This window comes from Chiloscyllium plagiosum, unplaced genomic scaffold, assembly GCF_037043375.1.
Source record: "Chiloscyllium plagiosum isolate Xiang-an unplaced genomic scaffold, Cpla_swu_hap1 HiC_scaffold_9, whole genome shotgun sequence".
Taxonomy (NCBI): Eukaryota; Metazoa; Chordata; class Chondrichthyes; order Orectolobiformes; family Hemiscylliidae; genus Chiloscyllium; species Chiloscyllium plagiosum.
Window position 1 is genome coordinate 23,060,533 of NW_028270147.1, and position 24,781 is coordinate 23,085,313.

The following is a 24,781-nucleotide window of genomic DNA, read 5'->3' on the forward strand; positions in this document are numbered from 1 at the left end:
GATCCCTCTGTACTTTGGCTTTACAAATTTTCTCACTGTTTACAAAGTAGTCCATGCTTGTATTCTTTTTTCCAAAGTGCAAGACCTCGCATTTGCTCACATTGAATTCCATCAGCCATTTCCTGGACCACTCTTCCAAACTGTCTAGATCCTTCTGCAGCCTCCTCACTTCCTCAGTACTACCTGCCTGTCCACCTAACTTTGTATCATCGGCAAACTTCGCTAGAATGCCCCAGTCCCTTCATCCAGATCATTTATATATAATGTTAACAGCTGCGGCCCCAACACTGAACCCTGCGGGACACCGCTTGTCACTGGCTGCCATTCCGAAAAAGAACCTTTTATCCCAACTCTCTGCCTTCTGTCAGACAGCCAATCCTCAATCCATACCAGTAGCTCACCTCGAACACCATGGGCCCTCACCTTGCTCAGCAGCCTCCCGTGTGGCACCTTATCAAAGGCCTTTTGGAAGTCTAGGTAGATAACATCCACTGGGTTTCCCTGGTCTAACCTACATGTCACCTCTTCAAAGAACTCCAACAGGTTTGTCAGACACGACCTCCCCTTACTAAATCAATGTTGACTTGTTCTAATCCGACCCTGCTCTTCCAAGAATTTAGAAACCTCATCCTTAATGATGGATTCTAGAATTTTACCAACAACCGAGGTTAGGCTAATTGGCCTATAATTTTCCATCTTTTGCCTTGATCCTTTCTTGAACAAGGGGGTTACAACAGCGATCTTCCAATCATCCGGGACTTTCCCTGACTCCAGTGACTTTTGAAAGATCTCAACCAATTCCTCCACTATTTCTTCACCCACCTCCCTCAGAACTCTACGATGTAGCCCATCAGGGCCAGGAGATTTATCAATTTTAAGACCTTTTAGCTTTTCTAGCACTTTCTCTTTTGTAATGGCAACCATACTCAACTCAGCCCCCTGACTCCCTTTAATTGTTGGGATATTACTCATGTGAAGAGTAATGCACTGTGAAGACTAATGCAAAGTACTTATTAAGTTCTCCTGCTATTTCCTTATCTCCCATCACTAGGCTTCCAGCATCAGTTTGAAGTGGCCCAATGTCTACTCTTGCCTGTTGTTTGTTTCTTATGTATTCAAATAAACTTTTACTATCATTTCTAATATTACTGGCTAGCCTACCTTCATATTTGATCATCTCCTTCCTTATTTCTCTCTTTGTTATCCTCTGTTTGTTTTTGTAGCCTTCCCAATCTTCTGATTTCTCAGTGCTCTTGGCCCCTTGAGAGGAGCTCTCTTTTTCTTTGATAGATTTCCTTACTTCCTTTGTCAGCCATGGCTGTCTAATCCCTCCCCGGATAATCTCTCTCTTCTTGGGGATGAACCTCTGTACAGTGTCCTCAATTTTACCCACAAACTCCTGCCATTTTTGCTCTACTGTCTTCCCTGCTAGGCTCTGCTTCCAGTCTATTTTCGTCAGTTCCTCTCTCATGCCCTCATAATTACCTTTATTTAACTGTAACACCATTACATCTGATTTTGCCTTCTCTCTTTCAAACTGCAGACTGAACTCTACCATATTATGATTGCTGCTTCCTAAGTGCTCCCTTACTTTAAGATTTTTTATAAAGTCTGGCTCATTACATAGCACTAGGTCCAAAATAGCCTGCTCCCTTGTGGGCTCCATGACAAGCTGTTCCAAAAAGCCAGCCTGTAAGCATTCCATGAATTCCCTTTCCTTGGATCCACTGGCAACATTATTTACCCAGTCCACCTGCATAATGAAGTCTCCCATGATCACCGTGACCTTGTCTTTCTGACAGGCCTTCTCTATTTCCCGGTACATGTTGCGCCTCTGGTCCTGACCACTGTTAGGAGGTCTGTACATAACTCCCACCATAGTTTTTTTGCCTTTGTGGTTCCTCATTTCCACCCACACAGACTCCACATCATCCGACGCTATGTCATTCAGTGCCATAGATTTAATTTTGTTCTTAACTAACAAGGCAACCCTGCCCCCTCTGCCCACCTCCCTGCCTTTTCGATAAGTTGAAAACCCTTGGATGTTTAATTGCCAGTCCTACCCCTCCCTGTAACCACGTCTCTGTGATGCCTACCACATCATAATCATTCACGATGATCTGTGCCATTAGTTCGTCTGCTTTGTTACGAATGCTACGAGCATTCAGGTAAAGTGCCTCAATGCTAACTTTCTTATCATTCGAGATATTGGAAGTCATAAGATGTCCTAAGTTATCCTTCCTTTTTGCTGCATTCCCAGTCTGTCTCAAGTTTAAATCTGTCTGCACATATGCTATCCTGCCGCTTATCTTTCCATTTAACTCCGTACTCCCTGTCGCTTTCACTTTCCCTTCCCCCCAACTCAGAAATTTAAAGTCCTACTGACTACCCTATTTATCCTCTTCGCTACAACACTGGTACCTGATCGGTTCAGGTGGAGACTATCCCAACGGTACAGATCTCCCCGTTTCCAAAACTGATGCCAATGCCCCATGAAGTGGAATCCCTCTTTCCCACACCAATCCCTTAGCCACGTGTTTACTTCCCTAATTTTCTTATCCCTATGCCAATCGGCACGTGGCTCGGGCAGTAATCCGGAGATTATGACCCTTGAGGACCTGTACTTCAATTTCCTTCCTAGTGCTCGATAATCCCCAAACAGGTCCTCCACCCTAGCTTTGCCTATGTTGTTAGTCCCAATGTGGACCACAACAACTGGATCCTCCCCCTCCCGCTCCAATATCCTTTCAAGCCGGTCAGAGATGTCCCGAACCCTGGCACCGGGTAGGCAACACACCATGCGAGACTCCCGATCCGGCCTGCAAAGGATACTATCTGTCCCCCGAATTATAGAATCCCCTATAACAACTACTTGTCTTTTTGCTCCCCCATCTTGAATGGCCTTCTGCACCATGGTGCCGTGGTCAGCTGGCTCATCCTGTCCAGAGCCCTTTTCCTCATCCGTACAGGGAGCAAGAATCTTCTACCTGTTGGACAAGGTCAAGGGCTGAGGCTCCTGCACTCCTGAACTCAGGTTCCCCCTACCTGCCTCACTTACAGTCACATTCTGATGTCCCTGATCACTAACTGAATGTGAATTACTTAATCTCCCAGGTGTGACTGCCTCCTGAAACAAAGTGTCCAGGTAACTCTTCCCCCTCCTGGATGCGCCGCAGTGTCTGAAGCTCAGATTCCAGATCATCAACTCTGATCCGGAGTTCTTTCAGCAACCAACACTTGCTGCAGATGTGATCACTGCCGTTCACAATGGGATCAGCCAGCTCTCACATCATACAGCTACAGCACACCACCTGACCAGCCATCTCTGCTTAGTTAATTACTTTATTACCTTGTACCGGTTTGAGTTAAAATACTTTCTGATACCTCTCTGCTGTAGTCTTTTTCTAAAAACCAATTAATAGATAAACAAACAAAAAAAACTAATTTTTTAACCAGACACTGATAAAGAAATAGGAAATCCTTACCCTAAAAATACCCAGAGTACTTAAACCAGAGTATCACTTTTAAGTCACTATTTTGTCAACATTTATAAAGCAAATTCCTTAACCCTCTTAATAATAGCTTTAGTAATTTAGCACAAATCCACTAGGTGGTACTATTCTAGTTCTATGTACTGTGCTTCTCAGATAACTTCCTCAGCCATAGTCCTTTTTGAAAGCACGCACACCACTACATTGCAACATTAATAGAAACCAGATCACCATTTATCGGATGGAATATGGAAAATCATATATCTACTGACACTTGGGTGTTTTTAATTTAAACATGTGACCTATGTTTAGAAATATACAGTAAAAACGTCCTATATATCTTATCAGGTTACAACTGCAGCCATTTGCCAGTGTAGGTGTCGCACATAAATTGTCTCTTTATAACGAGAACATTAAAAAAGGGCCTGTGATTGAAGAATAGGCATCAAAATGTGGGCAGCTTGGTCTACTTGTGTTTATCATAATAGTTCATCTGCAAACTCCAAAGTCTCAAAGTGAAAAAAATGAGGGGTGGCCAAATTGAAGATCAGCAGCGTGGACAGGAAAATGTGAATGAGTGTGAGGAAAAGACTGTCTGAGTGGACAAGGGAAATAGCATGAGAGGACAAAATATAGAGCACAAGAGTGGGGCCCAAGAAAGAACATAGGAGGCATATGCCATTCAATTAGATCATGTCTGATCATCTACCCCAATGCCACTTTTCCCACACGATTCCCACATCTTGTCATTAATGCCCAAAAAGGTGAATAGACAGAAGCTCAACTAGAATTTGCAGGAATATATATTAAGCTTTCAATTAAATCAACAATGATATACATACAAGGAATATTTTAAACATTTAACTCAAATCCAATTTAAAAGTATCTTCAACAGCTCAAGTTAAATCAATTTACATATTACAACATAATTGAAGAGCTGTTCAATATTACCTTTTACTTTAGAAATGACTGTTCCTGTTGCACTTAGAATGTCCACCGAATTTAAGGACTGATGCTTGTTAATTACAACCTTTAATACTCTTAACAGCTCTCCGAGACGTTCATGGGCAATTTGATGTAAACTTTTATTTTCTGAAAGAAAAACATTTCACAAGTCAACATTCAAGTTTGGTTGTTTTAAAACAAAGACGTCTGCTCAATAATGTTTACTCAATAACACAATGTGCTGAAAGTAGTTTTTTTTGAAATCCAATAAAAACTCTCTAATTCCACAGAAATGCAACTCACTCTAAGGAGTATGGAAAAATCATAAGGCTCCCCCAAGTCTGCTCGGCCATTCAATACATAGTTGGTCATTCTCAATTCCATCTTCTCCAACCACATCACATGACACAGTTTCCCAAAAGCACAGGAGTCCAAGTCATGGAGTCATAGAGATGGCATGGAAACAGACCCTTTGGTCCAACTCGTCCATGCCGATCAGATATCCCAACCCAATCTAGTCCCACTTGCCAGCAACTGGCCCATATCTCTCCAAACCCTTCCTATTCATATACCCATCCAGATGCCTTTAAAATATTGCAATAGTATGAGCCTCCACCACTTCCTCTGGCAGCTCATTCCATACACATACCACCCTCTGCATGAAAAAGTTGCCCCTTAGGTCTCTTTTCTATCTTTCCCCTCTCACCCTAAACCAATGCCCTCTAGTTCTGGACTCCCCCATCCCAGGGAAAAGACCTTGTTTATTTACCCTATCCATGCCCCTCATGATTTTATAAACCTCTATGAGATCGCCCCTCAGCCTCCAGGGAAAACAGCCCCAGCCTATTCAACCTCTCCCTATAGCTCAAATCCTCCAACCCTGGCAACATCCATGTAAATCTTTTCGGAACCTTTTCAAGTTTCACAACTTCCTTCCGATAGAAAGGAGACCAGGATTGATTGCAATATTCCAAGAGTGGCCTAGCCAATGTCCTGTACAGCCGCAACATGACCTCCTAACTCCTGTACTCAATACTCTGACCAATAAAGGAAAGCATACCAAACGCCTTCTTCACTATCCTATCTACATGCGACTCCACTTTCAAGGAGCTATGAACCTGCACTCCAAGGACTTTGGATTAGAGTGGTGCTGGAAAAGCACAGCAGGTCAGGCAGCATCCGAGGAGCAGGAAAATCTTGTTTTGCAACACTCCCTAGGATCTTACCATTTAGTGTATAGGTCCTGCTAAGATTTGCTTTCCCAAAATGCAACACCTCACATTTATGCAAATTAAACTCCATTAGCCACTCCTCAGCCCATTGGCCCATCTGATCAAGATCCTGCTGTAATCAGAGGTAGCCTTCTTCACTCTCCATTACACCTCCAATTTTGGTGTCATCTGCAAACTTACTAACTGTACCTCTAATGCTCACATCCAAATCATTTATGTAAATGACAAAAAGAGAGGACCCAGCACCGATCCTTGTGGCACTCCACTGGTCACAGGCCTCCAGTCTGAAAAACAACTCTCCACCACCACCACCCTCTGTCTTCTACCTTTGAGCCAGTTCTGTATCCAAATGGCTAGTTCTCCCTGTATTCCATGAGATCGAAACTTGCTAACCAGTCTTCCATGGGGAACCTTGTCGAATGCCTTACTAAAGTCCATATAGATCAGGTCTACCACTCTGCCCTCATCAATCCTCTTTGTTACTTCTTCAAAAAACTCAATCAAGTTTGTGCGACATGATTCCCCACGCACAACGCCATGTTGACTATCCCTAATCAGTCCTTGCCTTTTCAAATACATGTACTTCCTGTCCCTCGGGATTCCCTCCCACAACTTGTCCACCTGATCAGGTCCTGGGGAATTATCCACTCTTATGTGTTTCAAGACATCCAGCAGTTCCTCCTTTGTAATATGGATGTTTTTCAAGATGTCACCATCTATTTCCCAACATTCTATATCTTCCATGCCCTTCTCCACAGTAAACACTGATGCAAAATGCCCATTTAGTATCTCCCCCATCTCCTGCAGCTCCACACAAATGCCACCTTACTGATCTTTGAGGGGCCCTATTCTCTCCCTAGTTACCCTTTTGTCCTTAATATTTATAGTAACCCTGTGGATTCTCCTTAAGTCTATCTGCCAAAGCTATCTCACATCCCCTTTTTACCATCCTGATTTCCTTCTTAAATGTACTCCTAATGCCTTTATATCCTCCGATTGATCCACTTGATCTCTGCTGTCTATACCTGACATATGCTTCCTTTTCTTACTCAAAACCTCAATTTCTCTTGTCATCCAGCATTCCCTGCACCTACCAGCTTTGCTTTTCACCCCGACAGTAATATACTGTCTCTGGACTCTCATTATTTCATTTTCCCATTTTCTAGCCATTCCTTTACCTGTGAACATCTTTCCTCAAACAACTTTTGAAAGTTCTTGCCACATACCATCAAAATTGGCCTTTTTCCAATTTAGAGCTTCAACTTTTAGATCTGGTCTATTCTTTTCCATCATTATTTTAAATCTAATAGAATTATGGTCGCTGGCCCCAAAGTGCTCCCCCACTGACACCTAAGTCACCTGCCCTGCCTTATTTCCCAAGAGTAGGTCAAGTTTTGCATCTTCTCTAGTAGGGACATCCACGTACTGAATCAGAAAGTTGTCTTGTACGCACTTAACAAATTCCTCTCCAGCTAAATCCTTAACACTGTGGCAGTCCTAGTCTATGTTTGAAAAGTTAAAATCCCCTATCATAACCACCCTATTATTCTTAGCTAACTGAGATCTCCTTAAAAATGTGTTTCTCAATTTCCCTCCAGTCTATAATACAATCCCAATAAGATGATCATTCCTTTCTTATTTCTCAGTTCCACCCAAATAACTTGCCTGGATGTATTTCCAGGAATATCTTCCCTACAAACAGCTGTAATGCTATCCCTTATCAAAAATGCCACCCACTCCTCTCTTGCCTCCCTTTCTGTCCTTCCTGTAGCATTTGTATCCTGGAACTTTAAGCTGCCAGTCCTGTCCATCCCTGAGCCATGTCTCTAACTGCTATAATATCCCAGTGCCATGTTCCTAACCATGCCCTGAGTTCATCTATCTTCCTTGTTAGGCCTCTTGCATTGAAATAAATGCATTTTAATTTTATCAGTCCTTATCCTCAGCTTTGACTCTGCCTGCCCTGACTATTTGACTCTCTTCTTTTCTCAACTGTACCAGTCTCAGATTGATCTCTTTCCTCACTAACTCCCTGGCTCCCACCTTCCACTTTAAGAGCTTAAATCCTCCCGAGCATCTCTAGCAAATCTCCCTGCTGGTATATTAGTCCTCTTCCAATACAGGTCACTTCTACTCCAGAAGAGATTCCAATGATCAAAAATATGAATCCTTCTCCCATACACCACCTCATCAGCCATGCATTCATCTGCTCTATCCTCCTATTCCTACCCTCACTAGCTCACAGCACTGAGAGTCATCCAGATATTACTACTCTTGAGGACTTCCTTTTTATATTCCTGCCTAACTCTCTGTATTCTCCCTTCAGAATCTCAACCTTTTCCTTCCTAGGTCATTGGATCCAAAATGTACAATGACCCCCTGCTGGACCCTCCCTTTCTTGAGAACATTCTGCACCCTCCCTGAGATATCCTTGATCCTGGCACCAGGGAGGCAACACACCATTCTGATTTTTCACTGCGCATGAACATGCTGAACAATGGAGTTTCAAAATTTCTTGAAGAGGAGAATTTGGAAGATTCGCAACTTGCAAAGTGTGAAATTTATTCTCCTTCTCAGCCATAAATGATCAACCTCTTCCCTGAAACTGTGCTCCTGTGTTCTAGATTCACCAGTCTGTCATGAGTCTATCCTGCCTTGCTCCTTTTTTGATTCCATGTGATTATCTTCCATTTTTCTGAACATCCAGAAAACACAGCCCAACTAATGAACATCTTACCTTAGGACACTATCTCATCTTGCAATCTAGTGAACTTTTGCCAAACCAACTCGAATACAGGTATATCCTGTATGTGGGATCAAACAGCTCAGTAGTCTACATGTGATCTCACCAAAACCCTGTGTACTTGTTTCAAAACTTCATTGTTGTATTCCAATCCCCATGCAATAAAAGCCAACATGCCGTTGCCTTCCTAATTGTGTAACTTCGTATTCTTGTCTGACACTGTTTCTCTGAGATTTTATGAAGACCAAGTGAAAAGTTTTGTGCCTTTTTTTTGAAAAAAAATCCAATTTTCAATTCTTGCCTTACACTTCCGCATGTTCTTCATTTGCAACCTTGGTGCCAACTAAGCTTACTTGCCTTTATACATCTCTGCAACCCATGTCCTCTTCACAACATTTGCCTTCCCATCTAGCTTTGCATCTTCAGAAAACTGATAATGCATATTACTCTCATTCTAAGTTGTGAAATAACATCTATGAACAGGTTGATAAGAAAACATTAAAATATTAATACAGACTGTAATTAAGCAAGGCACAGATCTTTGCATCAGTCTGCCAGTTACTGCCTACTATGAATAAGTTGAAATAAGATTAAAATTAAAGAACACATTCTGATGCACAAAAAGTAAACAATATAAAACAATTCTATGGATATATTCCTAATACTGCAACAAGAATGTCATATAAAGTAGCCTCAGTTTCAGAAAATTGAGTTACAATTTCAGGAGAACATGCCAAAAGCACATCAGGCATACCTAAAAATAGGTGTCAGCCTGATGAAGTTACCAAACACGACTACTTGCGTGCCAAATGGCATAAACAGCAAGTGATAGACAGAGCTAAGCGATCCCACAACCAATGGATCAGATCTAAGCTCAGTAGTCCTTCCACGTACAGTAGTGAATGGTGTTGGACAATTAAACAACTCACAAGAGGAGAAGGCTCCACAAATATCCCCATCCTCAATGATGGAGGAGCCCAACACATCAGTGAATAAGATAAGGCTGATGCATTCGCAACAATCTTCAGTTAGAAGTGCTAAGTGGATGATCCATCTTGGGATCCTCCAGTGGTCCCCTGCATTACAGATACCAGTCTCCAGCCAATTCGATTCACTCAACATGATATCAAGAAACGGCTGGAGGCACTGGATACTGCAAAGGCAATGGGCCCTGATAACATTCCAGCAATAGCACTGAAGACATGTGCCCCAGAACTTGTCACTCTCCTCGCCAAGTTCTTCCAATACAGTTACAACACTGGCGTCTAACTGATATTATGGAAAACTGCTGTGGTATGCTCTGTACACAAAAAGCAAGTCAAATCCAACCCAGCCAATTCCTGCCCAATCAGTCTACTCTCCACCATGATGGAAGGGGTCATCGACAGTACAATCAAGCAGCACCTGCTCAGAGACAACCTGCTCAGTGATGCCCAGTTTGGGTTTCACCAGGGTCACTCAGCTCCTGATCTCATTACAGCCTTGCAACAAGATCTGGACAATATCCAGAGATGGACCAACAAGTGGCAAGTAACATTCACACCACACAAATGACAGACAATGACCATCACCAATAAGAGACACTCTAACCACCGTCTCTTGACATTCAACGGTATTAGCATCACTGATTCCCCCACTGTCAACATCCTTGGGATTATCATTGACCAGAAGCTCAACTGCACTCACCACATGAACACAGTGACTACAATAGCAGGTCAGAAAATAGAGTACTGCAGCGAGTAACTCACTTCCTGGCACCCCAAAGTTTATAAGGCACAAGTCAGGAATCTGATGGAATACTCCCCACTTGCCTGGATGGGGCAGCTCCAACAACACCCAAGAAGCTTGACACCATCCAGGACAAAGCAACGTGCTTGATTGGCACCACATCTACAAACATTCAATGCCTCCACCCACCTGCGTTCAGTAGCAGCAGTGTGTTCTATCTACAAGATGCACTGCAGAAATTCACCAAAGATCCTAAGACAGCACCTTCCAAACCCATGACCAATTCCACCCAGAAGGACAAAGGCAGCAGGTACCTGGGAACACCACCACCTCCAAGTTCCCCTCCAAGCCACTCACCGCCCTGACTTGGAAATATACTGCGTTCCTTCACAGTCGTTGGGTCAAAATCCTGGAATTCCCTCCCTACCAGCATTGTGGGTTAACCTACAGGAAGTGGACTGCAATGAATCAAGAAGGCAGCTCACCACCACCTTCTCAAGGGCAAATAGGGAGGGGCTATCAATGCTGGCCAGCCAGTGACACCCAAGTCCCACAAATAAATAAAAATAATTATTTAGACAAATGGAATATTTCACTTGGATCTACACCCTCGCCTGTCCCAAGGGCTTTTCTTGAACTAGAGAAGTGAAGGAAACTGAATGTGACTGTGCCATCTAATAGCTGTGTCACAGTCACGAATGGAAATTAGTAAAAAATAAGTATCAGGGAAGACAACGTGAAAACTGCAGATGCTGGAGATCAGAGTCAAGAAGTATAGCACTGGAAAAACACAGCCAGTCAGACAGTACCCAAGGAGCAGGAGAGTCGATGTTTTGAGCATAAGCTCTTCATCAGGAATGTGGGAGGGGCTCAAGAGATAAATAGGAGGAAAATAGCTGGGGTAGCTTGGAATGCTAGGGGGGTGATGGTGATAGGTTAGAGTGGAGGGTGAGCGGATGGATGGGAAGGAAGATGAACAGGTAGGACAGTTCAAGAGAGTGGTGAGAGTTGGAGGGTTAGACCTAGGATAAGGTGGGAGTAGGGGAGATGAAGAAACTGGTGAAATAGACATTGATTCTATGTGATTGGAGGGTCCCAAGGCAGAAGATGAGGTGTTCTTCCTCCAATTGTTGGGCAGCTAGGATTTAGCGGTGGGGGAGGCCCAGGACTTGCATGTCCTTGGCAGAGTGGGAGGTGATGTTGAAGTGCTCTGGCCACAAGGCAGTGGGATTGTTTGATGTGTGCATCCCGGCGTTCTCTGAACCGTTCCACAAGTTGGAGTCATGTCTCCCCAGTGTAGAGAGCAACAGGCACAATAGAGGTGGTGTTTGGAGGTGCAGAAATATCTCTGCTGGACGCAGAAGGATCTTTGGGACCTTTGCTAAGGTTTGCAGGCAAAGTAAAAGCAACCTGATCTCTACAAAAGGACCTACTATGAGAATACTTGGGATAATTTCAGCAAATAAGCAACTAAAGTTAGGAAAGACCACAAGCCATTTAAAATTATTAGGGCAGTATGGTGGCTCCGTGGTTAGCACTGCTGCCTCACAGCTTCAGGGTCCTGGGTTCGATTCCAGCCTCAGGCTACTGTCTGTGTGGAGTTTGCACATTCTCCTTGTTTCTGCGTGGGTTTCCTCCAGTGCTCTAGTTTCCTTCCACAGTAAAAGATGTGCAAGTTAGGTAAATTGGCCATGGGAAATTGCCCATAGTGTTCAGGGATGTGTAGGTTAGATGCATTAGTCAGGGGTAAATGTACAGTGATAGGGTAGGGGAACGCATCTGGGTGAGTTACTCTTCAGAGGGTCAGTGTGAACTTGTCGAGCCGAAGGGCCTGTTTCCACAATGGAGGGATTCTATTTCCACTACCGCAGAAAATACCAATCCAGAAGGTGTAGCAAGTTTTAAAAAAGTTAATAATTCTATGGGGAGAGGCTATTTTCTATGGCAAGAGATACCCTTGTATTTTACAGCAACACAAATTTATCAATAGATTACAAAATTAAAAACTTCATATTTAAAAAATCTTTTTTGGGATATTAATATTTTTGGAAAGGTTGACTCTACTTCCAAAGTGACCTTCAGTAAGCGGTGATAAGTTTGCTACTTCAACCATTGCAGTCCATGTGGTGGAGGATTCCCCTACAAAATTCCCCACCGTGTGGGTGGCACGGTGGCACAGTGGTTAGCACTGCTGCCTCACAGCGCCAGAGACCCGGGTTCAATTCCCACCTCAGGCGACTGACTGTGTGGAGTTTGCACGTTCTCCCCGTGTCTGCGTGGGTTTCCTCCGGGTGCTCCGGTTTCCTCCCACAGTCCAAAAATGTGCAGGGGTCAGGTGAATTGGCCATGCTAAATTGCCCGTAGTGTTAGGTAAGGGGTAAATGTATGGGTGGGTTGCGCTTCGGCGGGGCGGTGTGGACTCGTTGGGCCGAAGGGCCTGTTTCCACACTGTAAGTAATCTAATCTAATCTAAAAAACTGTTAGTCACTGGATTCTGGAATTCCAACTAACAGAACAACAATATTACACATTAGGATGATGTGAGAGTTGTATGGAACTTGGGAGGTTTCAGAGACGACATAGTTTGAGATGATCAGTCAAAGACACCATAGCAAATTGCTAACTTGCGGCAGTGCATCCTGCCAATGATGATTACAATATGCAATTTGTGTCACTGATGGAGGAAGTGGTTATTTAAAGGTGATGGATAAGCTGCCGTTCAAACGGACTGCTTTGTTCTGGATGATATCAACATTAATTGTTTCTATAGCTACACTTACACAAACAGGTCAAATGCATCCCATCACATTTTTAATTAATGCCTTACTTGTGTAGAAGAATCTTTGGGAGTCAGAGGAATTGATGGGTCAGAAACTTGGCAATGGTATTAATAGAGAATTTCAAGGGAAAGATAATTAATAACCTTTCTCACTGGAGATTATTCAAGTCATTTGCACCAGGCATTGATTATCACTTACATTTGGATATATTCTATGTCTTGCTGCAAAAGGTCATGAACTATTCCATTATTGACTATTTTGACCTGGAAATAAGGATGATTATTAAGTGAAACAACTGGATGCAGTTTGAGCCAGAATATTATCCTTAAAAATGTCTATGTTTGTGGTTGAGATCATTGGCTTCTAATAACAATCATCTTCCTTTGGTGTTAAACACTAACTGCTAAAGAGCTTCTCCTGACTAAACTGGTTTTACAAGCCCTCCTTGTGCCAGATTATTGTCTGCTGCCTTGATGTGAAAAGGAAGCATTCTCACTTCACTTCTGGCATGAAGTGCTTTTGTGAATGAGTTCTGAAACACTGTTGTCCTGGCAGAACACAAACTGAGCAGAAGGCAGGCTTAGTTAGAAAATGTCTACAGATAGTACTGCAAATACCAACTTCCTTCATTTTGCAAATGATAGAAAGTAGACTGATAGAACTACAATACGCTGGATTTCATTTATGCTCCATTTTGTGGAATGGACATATCTGGGCAGTTTCCGACTTAATCAGGCACCTTCACTGGGAAAGCTGATATTTCTGGAGTATAGGATTCTAGCATTACAACCAGGACATTATTAAAGTTTATAACTTTTACTGTATCTAGTTCACTCCATATCATTGTCAGGAAACAGAGTACATCATTTTTAAGACTTTGAATTCATTCAGGGATGTGCTCTTCTCTGGTTGGACCAGTATTTATTGTTCATCTTTGGTTCCCCTTCAGAAAGCAGCAGTGAGCTTACTTCTTGAACAATTGCAATATATTTGGTGTAGATTAACTCACAATGCCATTAGGGAAGAGGTTCCAGGGTTTTGAAGTGGCTACAATGAAGGAACAGGAGATATTTCCAAGTCAGGCTGGTGAGTGGTTTGGACAGGAACTTGCAGATGGCGGTGTTCCCATGTATCGGCAGCCCTTGTCCTTCTAGATGTAGCTGTTGTGGTTTTGGAAGGTACTTGCCAAGGAGCCTCAGTAAACCTCTGCAATGCATCTTATAAGATGAATATAAGTATGCATTTTATAGAGCATACTGTTCTAATGTTGCATGACTGGGAAGCAGTGAGTACTTGTGGACAATGGTACCAATGAAATGGATGATATGTCCTGTATGCTGTCAAGCTTCTTGAATATTGCTGGAGCTGCAAACGTCCAGGCAACTGGGGATTACTTCATCACACTCCTGGATTGTGTCCTTTGATTGGTGAACAGGCTTTTGGGCAGTCAGGAGGAGAGTTACTTGCCATAGGATTCCTAGATTCTGACCTGCTTTTGTAGTTAGAATGTGGAGGAGCCGGTATTGGATTATGGTGGACAAAGTTAAAAAATCACACAACACCAGGTTATAGTCCAATAGGATTATTTGGGAGCACTAGCTTTCGGAGCACTGCTCTTTCATCAGGTAGCTGTGGAACGGAGTCATAAGACACAGGATTTATAGCAAAAGATTAGTGTCATGCAACTGAAATGACATATTGAACAAATCTAGACTGCTGTTAAGTCTGCATTATCTGAGCTGATATGTCACTGTTTTTAATAAGACACACCTTCAATGCATTATCTGAGCTGTGATGTCTCCTTTTTTTAAACTAAAGTCTTAAGTTATCTCGAGAATGTGACTTAAAAGAAGTTCTGGGATTTACATATTAATGAACCCAAATCTGCAACCCATTCTAAACGATGAAAGACTTAACAGCAATCTAGATTTGTTCAATATATCATTTTAGTTGCATGACATAGAATTTTTAGCAAAAGATTACAGTGTCTTATAATCCTGTTCCACAGCTACCTGATGAAGGACCAGCATTCCGAAAACTAGTGCTTTCAAATAAACCTGTTGGACTATAACTTGGTATCGTGTAATTTCTAACTTTGTAGTTATGGTACAGCTCATCCAGTTCAGTTTCTGGTCAATGAATATTGATAATCCCAAGGATTTGTTTTTATCCATTCATGGGATGAGGGCATCACTTGGCCAAGCCAGGATTCATTGCCCATCCTTAATTACCCAGAGGGCAGTTAAGAGTCAACCACATTGCTGTGGGTCTGGAGTCACGTTTGGCTAGACCAGGCAAGGATGGCAGTTTCCTTCCCCAAAGGACAGGAGTGAACAAGGTGGGTTTTTCCAACAATCGACAATGGATTCATGATCATCATCAGACTCTTACTTCCAGACTTTAGTGAGTTCAAATTCCACCAACTGCCATGGCAGGATTCGAACCTTGGTCGCCATAACATTACTAGAGTCTCTGCATTAACAGTCATGCGATAATACCACTAGGGCATTGCCTCCCCCTAAATATGTTGATAGTGGGGGATTCCACAAAAGGTAGCACCTTTGAATTTCAAGGGGTGATGTGGATAATCATTGCCTGGCACGTGTGTGACACAAATATTCTAGGTTTCTGAAATTTCATTTAAAAAAAAGGCAGTCTAGAACATTCTGAATGAAGATGGTTGCTAGCATCAGTCTGATCTGTTTTGTATTCACATACTGGACTCCACCATCATTAATGATACCCATATTTATGGTATTACCTCCACCATTTCAATGTTTAATTGTTCACTACTATTCGTGGCTGGAGTAACTGGAATAAGTTCACAGATGCAGTGGAATACATTACTATTGTGAGATTTGTTCAGGATGCTCCTATTTCGCAGAGTGATGTTACATAAGGTATCTTTTGTGCACTGACAGGGCTTTATCTCAGAGACCTGTACTGTGGTCACTTCAACTATTTGTCATGGACAAATGTTTCTGCAAAGGATAGACTGGGGATGTATTTAAATTTTTTTTGTCACATTTGATGTCTAATCACAGTTAAGCCTGGTATTGCAACAGTGATCTTCAGATTTGGCCAGTTCAGTCAGTAGCAGTGAACCATTCTTGGTAATGGACACCCAAAGTATACATTCTGTGTCCTTGTTATCTTCAAAGAGTCCAAGTGATCCTCAGCTAGAAAGAGTACTGATTCATTATTTGAGAGGGCTAAAGGTGGTAATCAGCAGGACTTTTTCTGGCCCATGCTTTACATTATGTCCTGAGACTTCTTCAGATCTGATGCACACATGAAGGACTTCCAGAACCACTTCCCTTCAAATGTAAACATTCTGGTGCCACCTCTGTGTTACTGAGACAGAGCACCTCCAAGGATAACGAAAGAAGGCTTTACAATGTTGACAGAGGTATAATTCAGAAAAATATCACTACATTAGGCTACTATTTGACTAGGTAAAAACAATGACTGCAGATGCTGGAAACCAGATTCTGGATCAGTAGTGCTAGAAGAGCACAGCAATTCAGGCAGCATCCGACGAGCAGCAAAATCGACGTTTCGGGCAAAAGCCCTTCATCAGGAGGTCTGTGGGTAGTTTACATATTTTGGCTAAAGTCCTGAGGTGTTGAGGGAGGGAGGACTTGCACAAAATACAATGCAATTATACATTACAGCACAGGAACAGGCCATTTGGCCCATCAAGCCCTCACCAATTCCAGTCCTTTTTTAGACCTGCTACTATTACCCATGTGTGGTTTCTATACCGCTGTTCACCTCCCATTCATGTGTCTATCAAGCCTTAAACGCTGCTAACATGCTTCATTTCACCACCTCCACTGGCTGTGCATTCAAGGCACCCACCACCCTATGTGTAAAAAATTTTCCTCGCACGTCTCCCCTAAACTTTCCCCCTCTCACCTTGAACCTGTGCCCTCTTGTTCACCCTGGGCAAAAGGGCTCTTGCCAGAAATGTCGATTCTCCTGCTCCTCAGATGCTGCCTGATCCAGCACCCGAGTCTCGACTCTAATTTCCAGGATCTGCAGTCCTCACTTTCTCCTAAAAGCCTCTGACTGTCCACTCTATCTATGTGAAAACAGGGTTTATCCAATATCTCCTCATAACTAGAACCCTCCAGACCAGGTAGTATCCTGACAAACCTCTCTGCATTCTCAACAAATCATCTACATTCCTTTGCTAGCAGACTAGAACTGCACACAATATTCCCAAATGTGGCTGAACTAACAAAAGCTTTGTACAGCTGTGTGTGCTGAATTTATTCATATGTCAATCCAGCTTTATTTCTATTCCAAATTAGTAGCAGCTTTAGTTGCTTGTTAAACTATTCAAGGAGGTAACTAAATTCAACCACTTTTTTGTAGGCCTGAATTACAAAGGCTTGATCAAGCAAGAATGGCAGATACATTTTCTTTGAAATGGACATTAGTAAATCAGATGATTTTTAATGACAGCCCGGTAGCTTTGTGAGCAGAACTACTAATACCATCTTTTAATTCCAATTCCTGAATTGTATATGCTCCACCCATGATGGGATTGGACTTCACATTTCTGGGTCACTGCTACAGGTTTGGGATTGCTAGTCCAATGTCCAAAAAAAAATCAAAGGATTACGGCATTGCTAGCTAGGCCAGCATCCATCGATCATCTGTAACTTCCTTTGAGATGGTAATGGTAAGCCAACTCCATAAACTGCTGTAGTCCATGGGAGTTAGGAAGATGCTTCCAAATTAATCCCTATTTCACTGCATCTCTTTACTTTAATTGAGTAAAGAAATTCAGAAAAAATGTCTGTTGTACAGAAACACTGGTGGACTTGGTTTCAATTTGAACTTGCTATAGGAAACAAAGTTTACTAATGAACAGGTATGTGGTTTAAGCTGCAGGCAATTTTAGCAAAACACTGCACATATCAGACATCATTTCAAGCAAAGCCACTACACTAACCCTCCTTTCAAACCTCAAAGCAGCATTATCTTACTGCTGTCAACACATGCTAGTTTCGAATATTACCCTATGAGCTTTGAAAGAGTATCTAAATATGGTAATGGTTGTTCAAGCAAAATCTACTCTAACAGGAAACCTTTAATAACGAAGGAGAATGGCAAACAGTTCGTGCAAAGAAAATACACATTACTTTTAACCTCTGGGAAATGGACTTTACTCCTTGCTGGTCTACGTGCACTGTGGGGAGAAAGTGAGGACTGCAGATGCTGGAGATCAGAGCTGAAAATGTGTTGCTGGAAAAGCACGGCAGGTCAGGCAGCATCCAAGGAACAGGAGAATCGAAGTTTCGGGCATAAGCCCTTCTTCAGGAATCCTGAAGAATTCAGGTGTCCTGAAGAAGGGCTTATGCCCGAAACGTCGATTCTCCTGTTCCTTGGATGCTGCCTGACCTGCTGCGCTTTTCCAGCAACACATTTTCAGCTATGTGCACTGTGGATCAGGATGATACTGGGGATGAAGATTCTGAGTTACAAAGGAAAGATGACAGCAACTGTGACTGATTGTATTCATGCAAACTGATCGATAGGATTGGAGAATTTGGCAAATCTCTTCAAAATGATAAAAGGAATTAATAAGGGGGAACAAAAACTAACTCATTTGTTGGTAAATTGAAGATATGGGGACATGATCTAAAGAAACTCAGTATTGAGAAGAAACAATTTTATGGACAATTATCAGAATACGAAATGTTTAATCAGAAGTGATCTCTTCTAATATAATAGCTTTCAGGATGGTACTAAAAATTACTCTAACGTATAAAAGCGCAAGTGTGAGGGAAGGAAAAATCAAGAAAATAATACAAAAGCAACTTAATGGAGCAACAGTGAGCAACTTTCTCCTGTGTCAAAACATTCAATGTTTCTAAAAGAATTATCCGGATACAGAAACTGTCTGGTTGAAAAAAAGAAAAGATTTATTCTAAGGGCTTAGTTAAAAGTGACTGGTTGTACAGAACACTAAAATAATACAAGGAACTGCGGATGCTGGTAATCAAACAAAATAATTTGTTGGAAAAGCTCAGCAGCTCTGGCAGCATCTGCTGAGAGAAAGCAAAGTAACTGTCCCGGGTCGACTATCGCAGGGGATCAATCCTGGTTCAATGGAGAGTGCAGGAGGGCATGCAAGGAGCAGCACACCACAGAAACTCGTCCATGTCGACCAGATATCCTAACCTAATCTAGTCCCATTTGTTGGCACCTGGCCCATACCCCTCTAAATCCATCCTATTCATATACCCATCCAGATGCCTTTTAAATGTTGCAATTGTACTAGCCTCCACCACTTCCTCTGGCAGCTCATTCCATAACACACCACCCTCTGTGTGAAAATGTTGCCTCTTAGGTCTGTTTTATATCCTTCCCCTCTCACCCTAAACCTGTACCCTCTAGTTCTGAACTCCTCCACCCCAGGGAAAAGACTTTGTCTATTTATCCTATACGTGCCTCTCACAATTTTATAAACCCCTATAAAAGTTACCCTTCAGCCTCCGACGGTCCAGAGAAAACAGTCCCAGCCTTTTCAGCCTCTCCCTATCGCTCAAAACCTCCAACATCCTTGTAAATCTTTCTGAACCCTTTCAAGTTTCACAACATCCATCCAATAGGAAGGAGACCAGAATTGCATGCAATATTCCAAATGTGGCCTAACTAATGTCCTGTACAGCCACAACATGACCTCCCAATTCCTATACTCAATACTCTGACCAATAAAGGAAAGCAAACACCTTCTTCACTATCCTACGTACTTGCGATTCTACTTTCAAGGAACTATGTACCTGCCCTCCAAGGTCTCTTTGTCCAGCAACATTTCCGAGGACCTTACCATTAAGTGTATAGGTTCTGTTCTGATTTACTTTTCCAAAATGCAGCACCTTGCATTTATCTAAATTAAACTCCACCTGCCACTCCTCAGCTTACTGGTCCATCTGATCAAGATCCTGTTGTAATCTGAGGTAATCTTCTTTGCTGTCCAATACACCTGGTGAAGCTACCAAACTTGCATGCCAAACAGCATAAGGAAGTGTCGGACAGAGCCAAATGATCCCACAACCAACCGATCAGATCGAAGCTCTGCAGTCCTGCCACACCTCGTCATAAATGCCCATTGTAAACAACTCACTGGAGGAAGAGGCTCCACAAGTATCAAGACATAGTTGGAGATACTCGATACAGCAAGGGCTACAGGCCCGGATAACATTCTGGCAGTAGTAATGAAGGCTTGCTCTTCAGCACTTGCTACTCCCCTCGCCAAACTCATCCAGTACAGTTACAACACTAACATGTACGTGACAGTGTGGAAAACTGCCCCAGTATGTTTTATACATAAAAAGGACAATAAATCCAACCTAGCCAATTACTGTTCCCAACAGTCTACTCTCAATCATCAGCAAAGGGATGCAAGGTATCATCAACAATTCTATCAAGCAGCACCTGCTCAATGATGCCCAGTTTAGGTTCTACCAGGGCCATTCAGCTCCTGACTTCATTACAGCCTTGGTTCAATCATAGACAAAAGAGCTGAAATCCAGATGTGAAGTAAGAGTGATAGCCCTTGATATCTAGGCCACATTTGACCACAAATGCCCTAGCAAAACTGGAATCAATGGGTATCAGGGCAAATTCTCTGCTGGTTGTAGTGACAATTGGCACATAGGAAGATAGGTGTGGTTGTTGAACATCAGTCATCTCAGCTCCCGGACACCTCTGAAGGAGTTTCTCAGGGATGCGTCCTAGGTCCAACCATCAGCTGCATCATCACTGCCTGCCCTCCAACATAAGGTCAGAAGTGAGGATGTTTGTCAATGACTACAATATTCAGCACCATTTGCAACTCTTCAGATACTGAAGCAGTCAGTGTTCAAATACAATAAGATCTGGACAATATCCAGGCTTGGGCTGATAAGTGGCAAGTAATATTCACACTAGATAAATGTCAGGCTATGACCATCACCAATAAGAGACAATCTAACCACCGCTTCTTGACATTCAATGGTATTACCATCACTGAATCCCCAATAACAACATCCTGGGGGGTTATCGTTGATCAGAAATTCAATTGGACTCACCACGTAAACACAGTGGCTACAAGAGCAGGTTAGGGGCTAGGAATACAGTGGTGAGTAATTCACTTCCTGCCTCCCCAAAGCCTGTCCACCATCTACAAGGCACAAGTCGGGAGTGTGATGGAATCTCAAGAAGCTTGACACCATCCAGGATAAAGCAGCCCATGTGACTGGCAATATATCAACAAGCATCCACTCTTTCCACCATCACTGCTCAGTAGCAGCAGCGTGAACTGTGAACTATCGACGAGTTGCACTCGAGAAATGCACCAAACATCTTTAGACAGCATCTTCTAAAACCATGACCACTTCTGCCTAGAAAGACAAGGGTAGCAGATCCGTGGGAATACTACTATCTTTAAGTTCTCGTCCAAGTCACTCACGATGCTGACTTGCAACTATATCACTGTTCCTTCACTATCGCTGGGTCAAAATCCTGGGATTCCCTCCCTCATGGCATTGTGGGTCAACCCACAGCAGGTGGACTGCAGCAGTTCAAAAAGGCAGCTCACCAGCATCTCCTCAAGGGCACCGAGGAACAGGCAGTACATACTAGTCAGCTAGTGATACCCACATCCCACAAGTGAATAAAAAAGCTACTCCAACTTTTCCCCCCCTACATTATTACAGTAACTATTTTCAAAATTACTTCATTTCAGATGTTTTGCTTGTGAATACACTACACGGTTGCCTTTTTTTTTCTCCACATATTTAATCCATATCAATAGATACCTTGTTCTTACAAAAGCTAAAACTGGTACAAACCAGTTATTCACTTCTACCTTCTTCAAACATGTACTTCATGGTTACCAAATCATATTGACTGAATATGTTACTGTATTTTGTAAAAGCAGTTATACTAAGTGCACATCTGGAGTCATATGACAAACTATGGTAATGTCATAAGTCTCCATCAGTGGCCAGTAAGAACAGTTGATAAATAGTTAACTGTTGCTTTCCAATTAAGTAGTAGCTTGGTTTCAAAGAATGAACACATGATAGAACTGACAACAAGAGCTAGTAGTCTGTTATTTACGCTCTTTGTACTTGTTAGTTCAGAAATGTGCAGAGCTTCACCTAAAATGTCAAGTGCTTGGAAGGCTGTACACAAGAAGAGTTAATAATCAAACAAGATTGAACACACAAACACACTGGTATTACTCAAGGATATGCTGTCTTGCAATGCTGGTATACATTAATGTTCAAGAAAAATAATCTGCATTGAATAAATGGATACCATGTAATGCACCAATATATTAAACACAAAATGTATCGAACTGTTTTGTGCAGAAGGTACTAATTATATTAAAAAAAAATGACCTTAAAAACTGGGCCAACACAATAGACAATTGGTGCAGGAGTAGGCCATTCTGCCCTTCAAGACTGCACCATCATTCAATATGATCATGGCTGATCATCCTTAATCAGTATCCTGTTTCTGCCTTATCTCCATAACCCTTGATTCCACTATCTTTGAGAGCTCCATCCAACTCTTTCTTAAATGAATCCAGAGATTGGGCCTCCACTGCCCTCTGGGGCAGAGCATTCCACACAGCCACCACTCTCTGGGTGAAGAAGTTTCTCCTCATCTCTGTCCTAAATGGTCTACCCCATATTTTTAAGCTGTGTACTCCAAAGAAGAAATGTGTGTATTAATTGGGATAGTCATGAAGGATGAGAAACAGTGCTTTGGCTTTGATAGGGAAGTGTCATCACAAAAGGCAACAGTTCACTATTTATCAGTTTATTTTGGTATCTTGTGCAGTTATGTTCATAACAAAACAGTATAAAAATGACTAGTGACAAAGTTGGGTATCCAGTAATGATTTTTACTGATCTAGAATCCTAGGAAACATGACCCAATGCTCATTTGCATCAAGGTCACTTGCCTGAATATCTATTGGATCATAGTCAAGATTAGAGTGGTGCTGGAAAAGCACAGCAGGTCGCCTACCTATTGGATCATGTCAATCACCAAAATGTAGCATTAAGCAAAGGCAGTGAAATGCAGTGACTGATAGATGTGAGTTTATATTGCATTACACAGCCTCAGGACTTCTTAAAGCATTTTACTGACAATTATACACTTTTGCAGTCATTGTTTAATGTTAGGTGTGGGGGCAAGAGAAGTACCAGAAGAGACAGAGCAGAATAAAATCAGAACACAAGCAATATTTAACAGTAGGTGGGTTAGGAACGTTTTCTTGTTTTTTGTGTAGTTTCTTATTATATAACAAGGCTGTTTATTAGCTCCAGATGAATAATAAGGTTGACCCTTTTATATGGTTAGCTTTTTGACTTATCACAGCATTTTGGAAACTCAACAGTACAACAGTTCTGATTGTACTTGCAACCCAAATGTACAGCTACACTACGTAATGGTAAATTGCCATAGGAATAATCAGGGCCAGATTTATTGAACACCATCTTAGAGTTTTTAATTGCATAGATATGCATCCACAATGAGAACTAAATTCTGAACAAAACAAATTACAGTTATAGAGTCAGGAAACAGACCCTTCGGTCCAACTCATCCATGCTGATGAGATATCCTAAATTAATCTAGTTCCATTTGCCAGCATATATCTCACATTCCTCTAAACCCTTCCTATTCATATACCCACCCAGATGCCTTTTAAGTGTTGTAATTTTACCAGACTCCACCACTTCTCTGGTACCATTCCATATATGCACCACCCTCTGCAGGAAAATAAATTGCCCGAGATCCCTTTTAAATCTTTTCTTTCTCACCATACGCCCTCTGGGGAAAAGATATTGGCTATTCACCCTATCTATACCCCTCAGCCTCCGATATTCCGGAGAAAACAGCCCCAGCCTATTCAGGCTCTCCCTATAAAGAGGGGGAGGTGTGGCCTCGTTAGTCAAGGATAATATAACAGTGGCTGAAAGAACTTTCGACGAGGACTCATCTACTGAGGTAGTGTGGGCTGAGGTTAGAAACAGGAGAGGAGAGGTCATGCTGCTTGGAGTTTTTTTATAGGCTTCCACAGAGTTCCAGGGAGGTGGAAGAGAGGATTGGCAAAATTATTCTGGACAGGGGTGAAAGGAACAGAGTGATTATTATGGGGGACTTTACTTCCCCAACATTGACTGGAAATGCTATAACTCTAATACGTCGGATGGAGGGTTTCCTGACACAGTATGTCGAAGGGCTAACAAGAGGGGAGGCCAGACTGGATCTGGTGCTTGGTAATCAACAAGGTCAGCTGTTTGATTTAGTTGTAGGTGAGCACTTTGGAGACAGTGGCCATAATTCAGTTACGTTTAGTTTAGAGATGCAAAGGGATAGGTACATGCCACAGGTCGAGAGTTATCGATGGGGCAAGGGCAATTACAATGCGATTAGGCAAGAATTCGAGTGCATAGAATAGGGCAGCAAAATGCAGGCGATGCAGACAATGGAAATGTGGAGCTGGTTTAAGGAACGGATATTGCGTGTCCTTGATAGGTATGTCCCTATCAGGCAGGGAGGAAGTGATAAGGTAAGGGAACCATGGTTTACTACAGAAATTGCATCTCTTGTTAAGCAGAAGAAGGAGGCTTATGTGTTGATGAGGCAAGATGCTTCAAGATGAGGCAATGGAGAGTTACAGCTCAGCTGGGAAGGATTTAAAGAGAGAGTTAAGAAGAGCAAAGAGAGGACACGAGCAGTCTTTAGGAAACAGAATAAAAGGAGAACCCTAAAGCTTTCTATAGGTATATGAGGAATAAGAGGATGACTAGGGTAGGAATAGGGCCAGTCAAAGACAGAAGTGGG

General features: G+C 42.3%; 1 protein-coding gene across 3 annotated transcripts in view; it reads right to left on the reverse strand.

Moving 5' to 3' along the window:
- Positions 1-24,781, reverse strand: part of LOC122554193 (rho GTPase-activating protein 29-like) — a 123,800-nt gene that overhangs the window by 68,995 nt on the left and 30,024 nt on the right. For all 3 annotated transcript variants that reach the window (XM_043698842.2, XM_087990481.1, XM_043698843.2), the window contains one exon: positions 4,443-4,583. In XM_043698842.2, the coding sequence (XP_043554777.2) occupies positions 4,443-4,583 (141 nt within the window). The remainder of the gene's footprint in view (positions 1-4,442; positions 4,584-24,781) is intronic.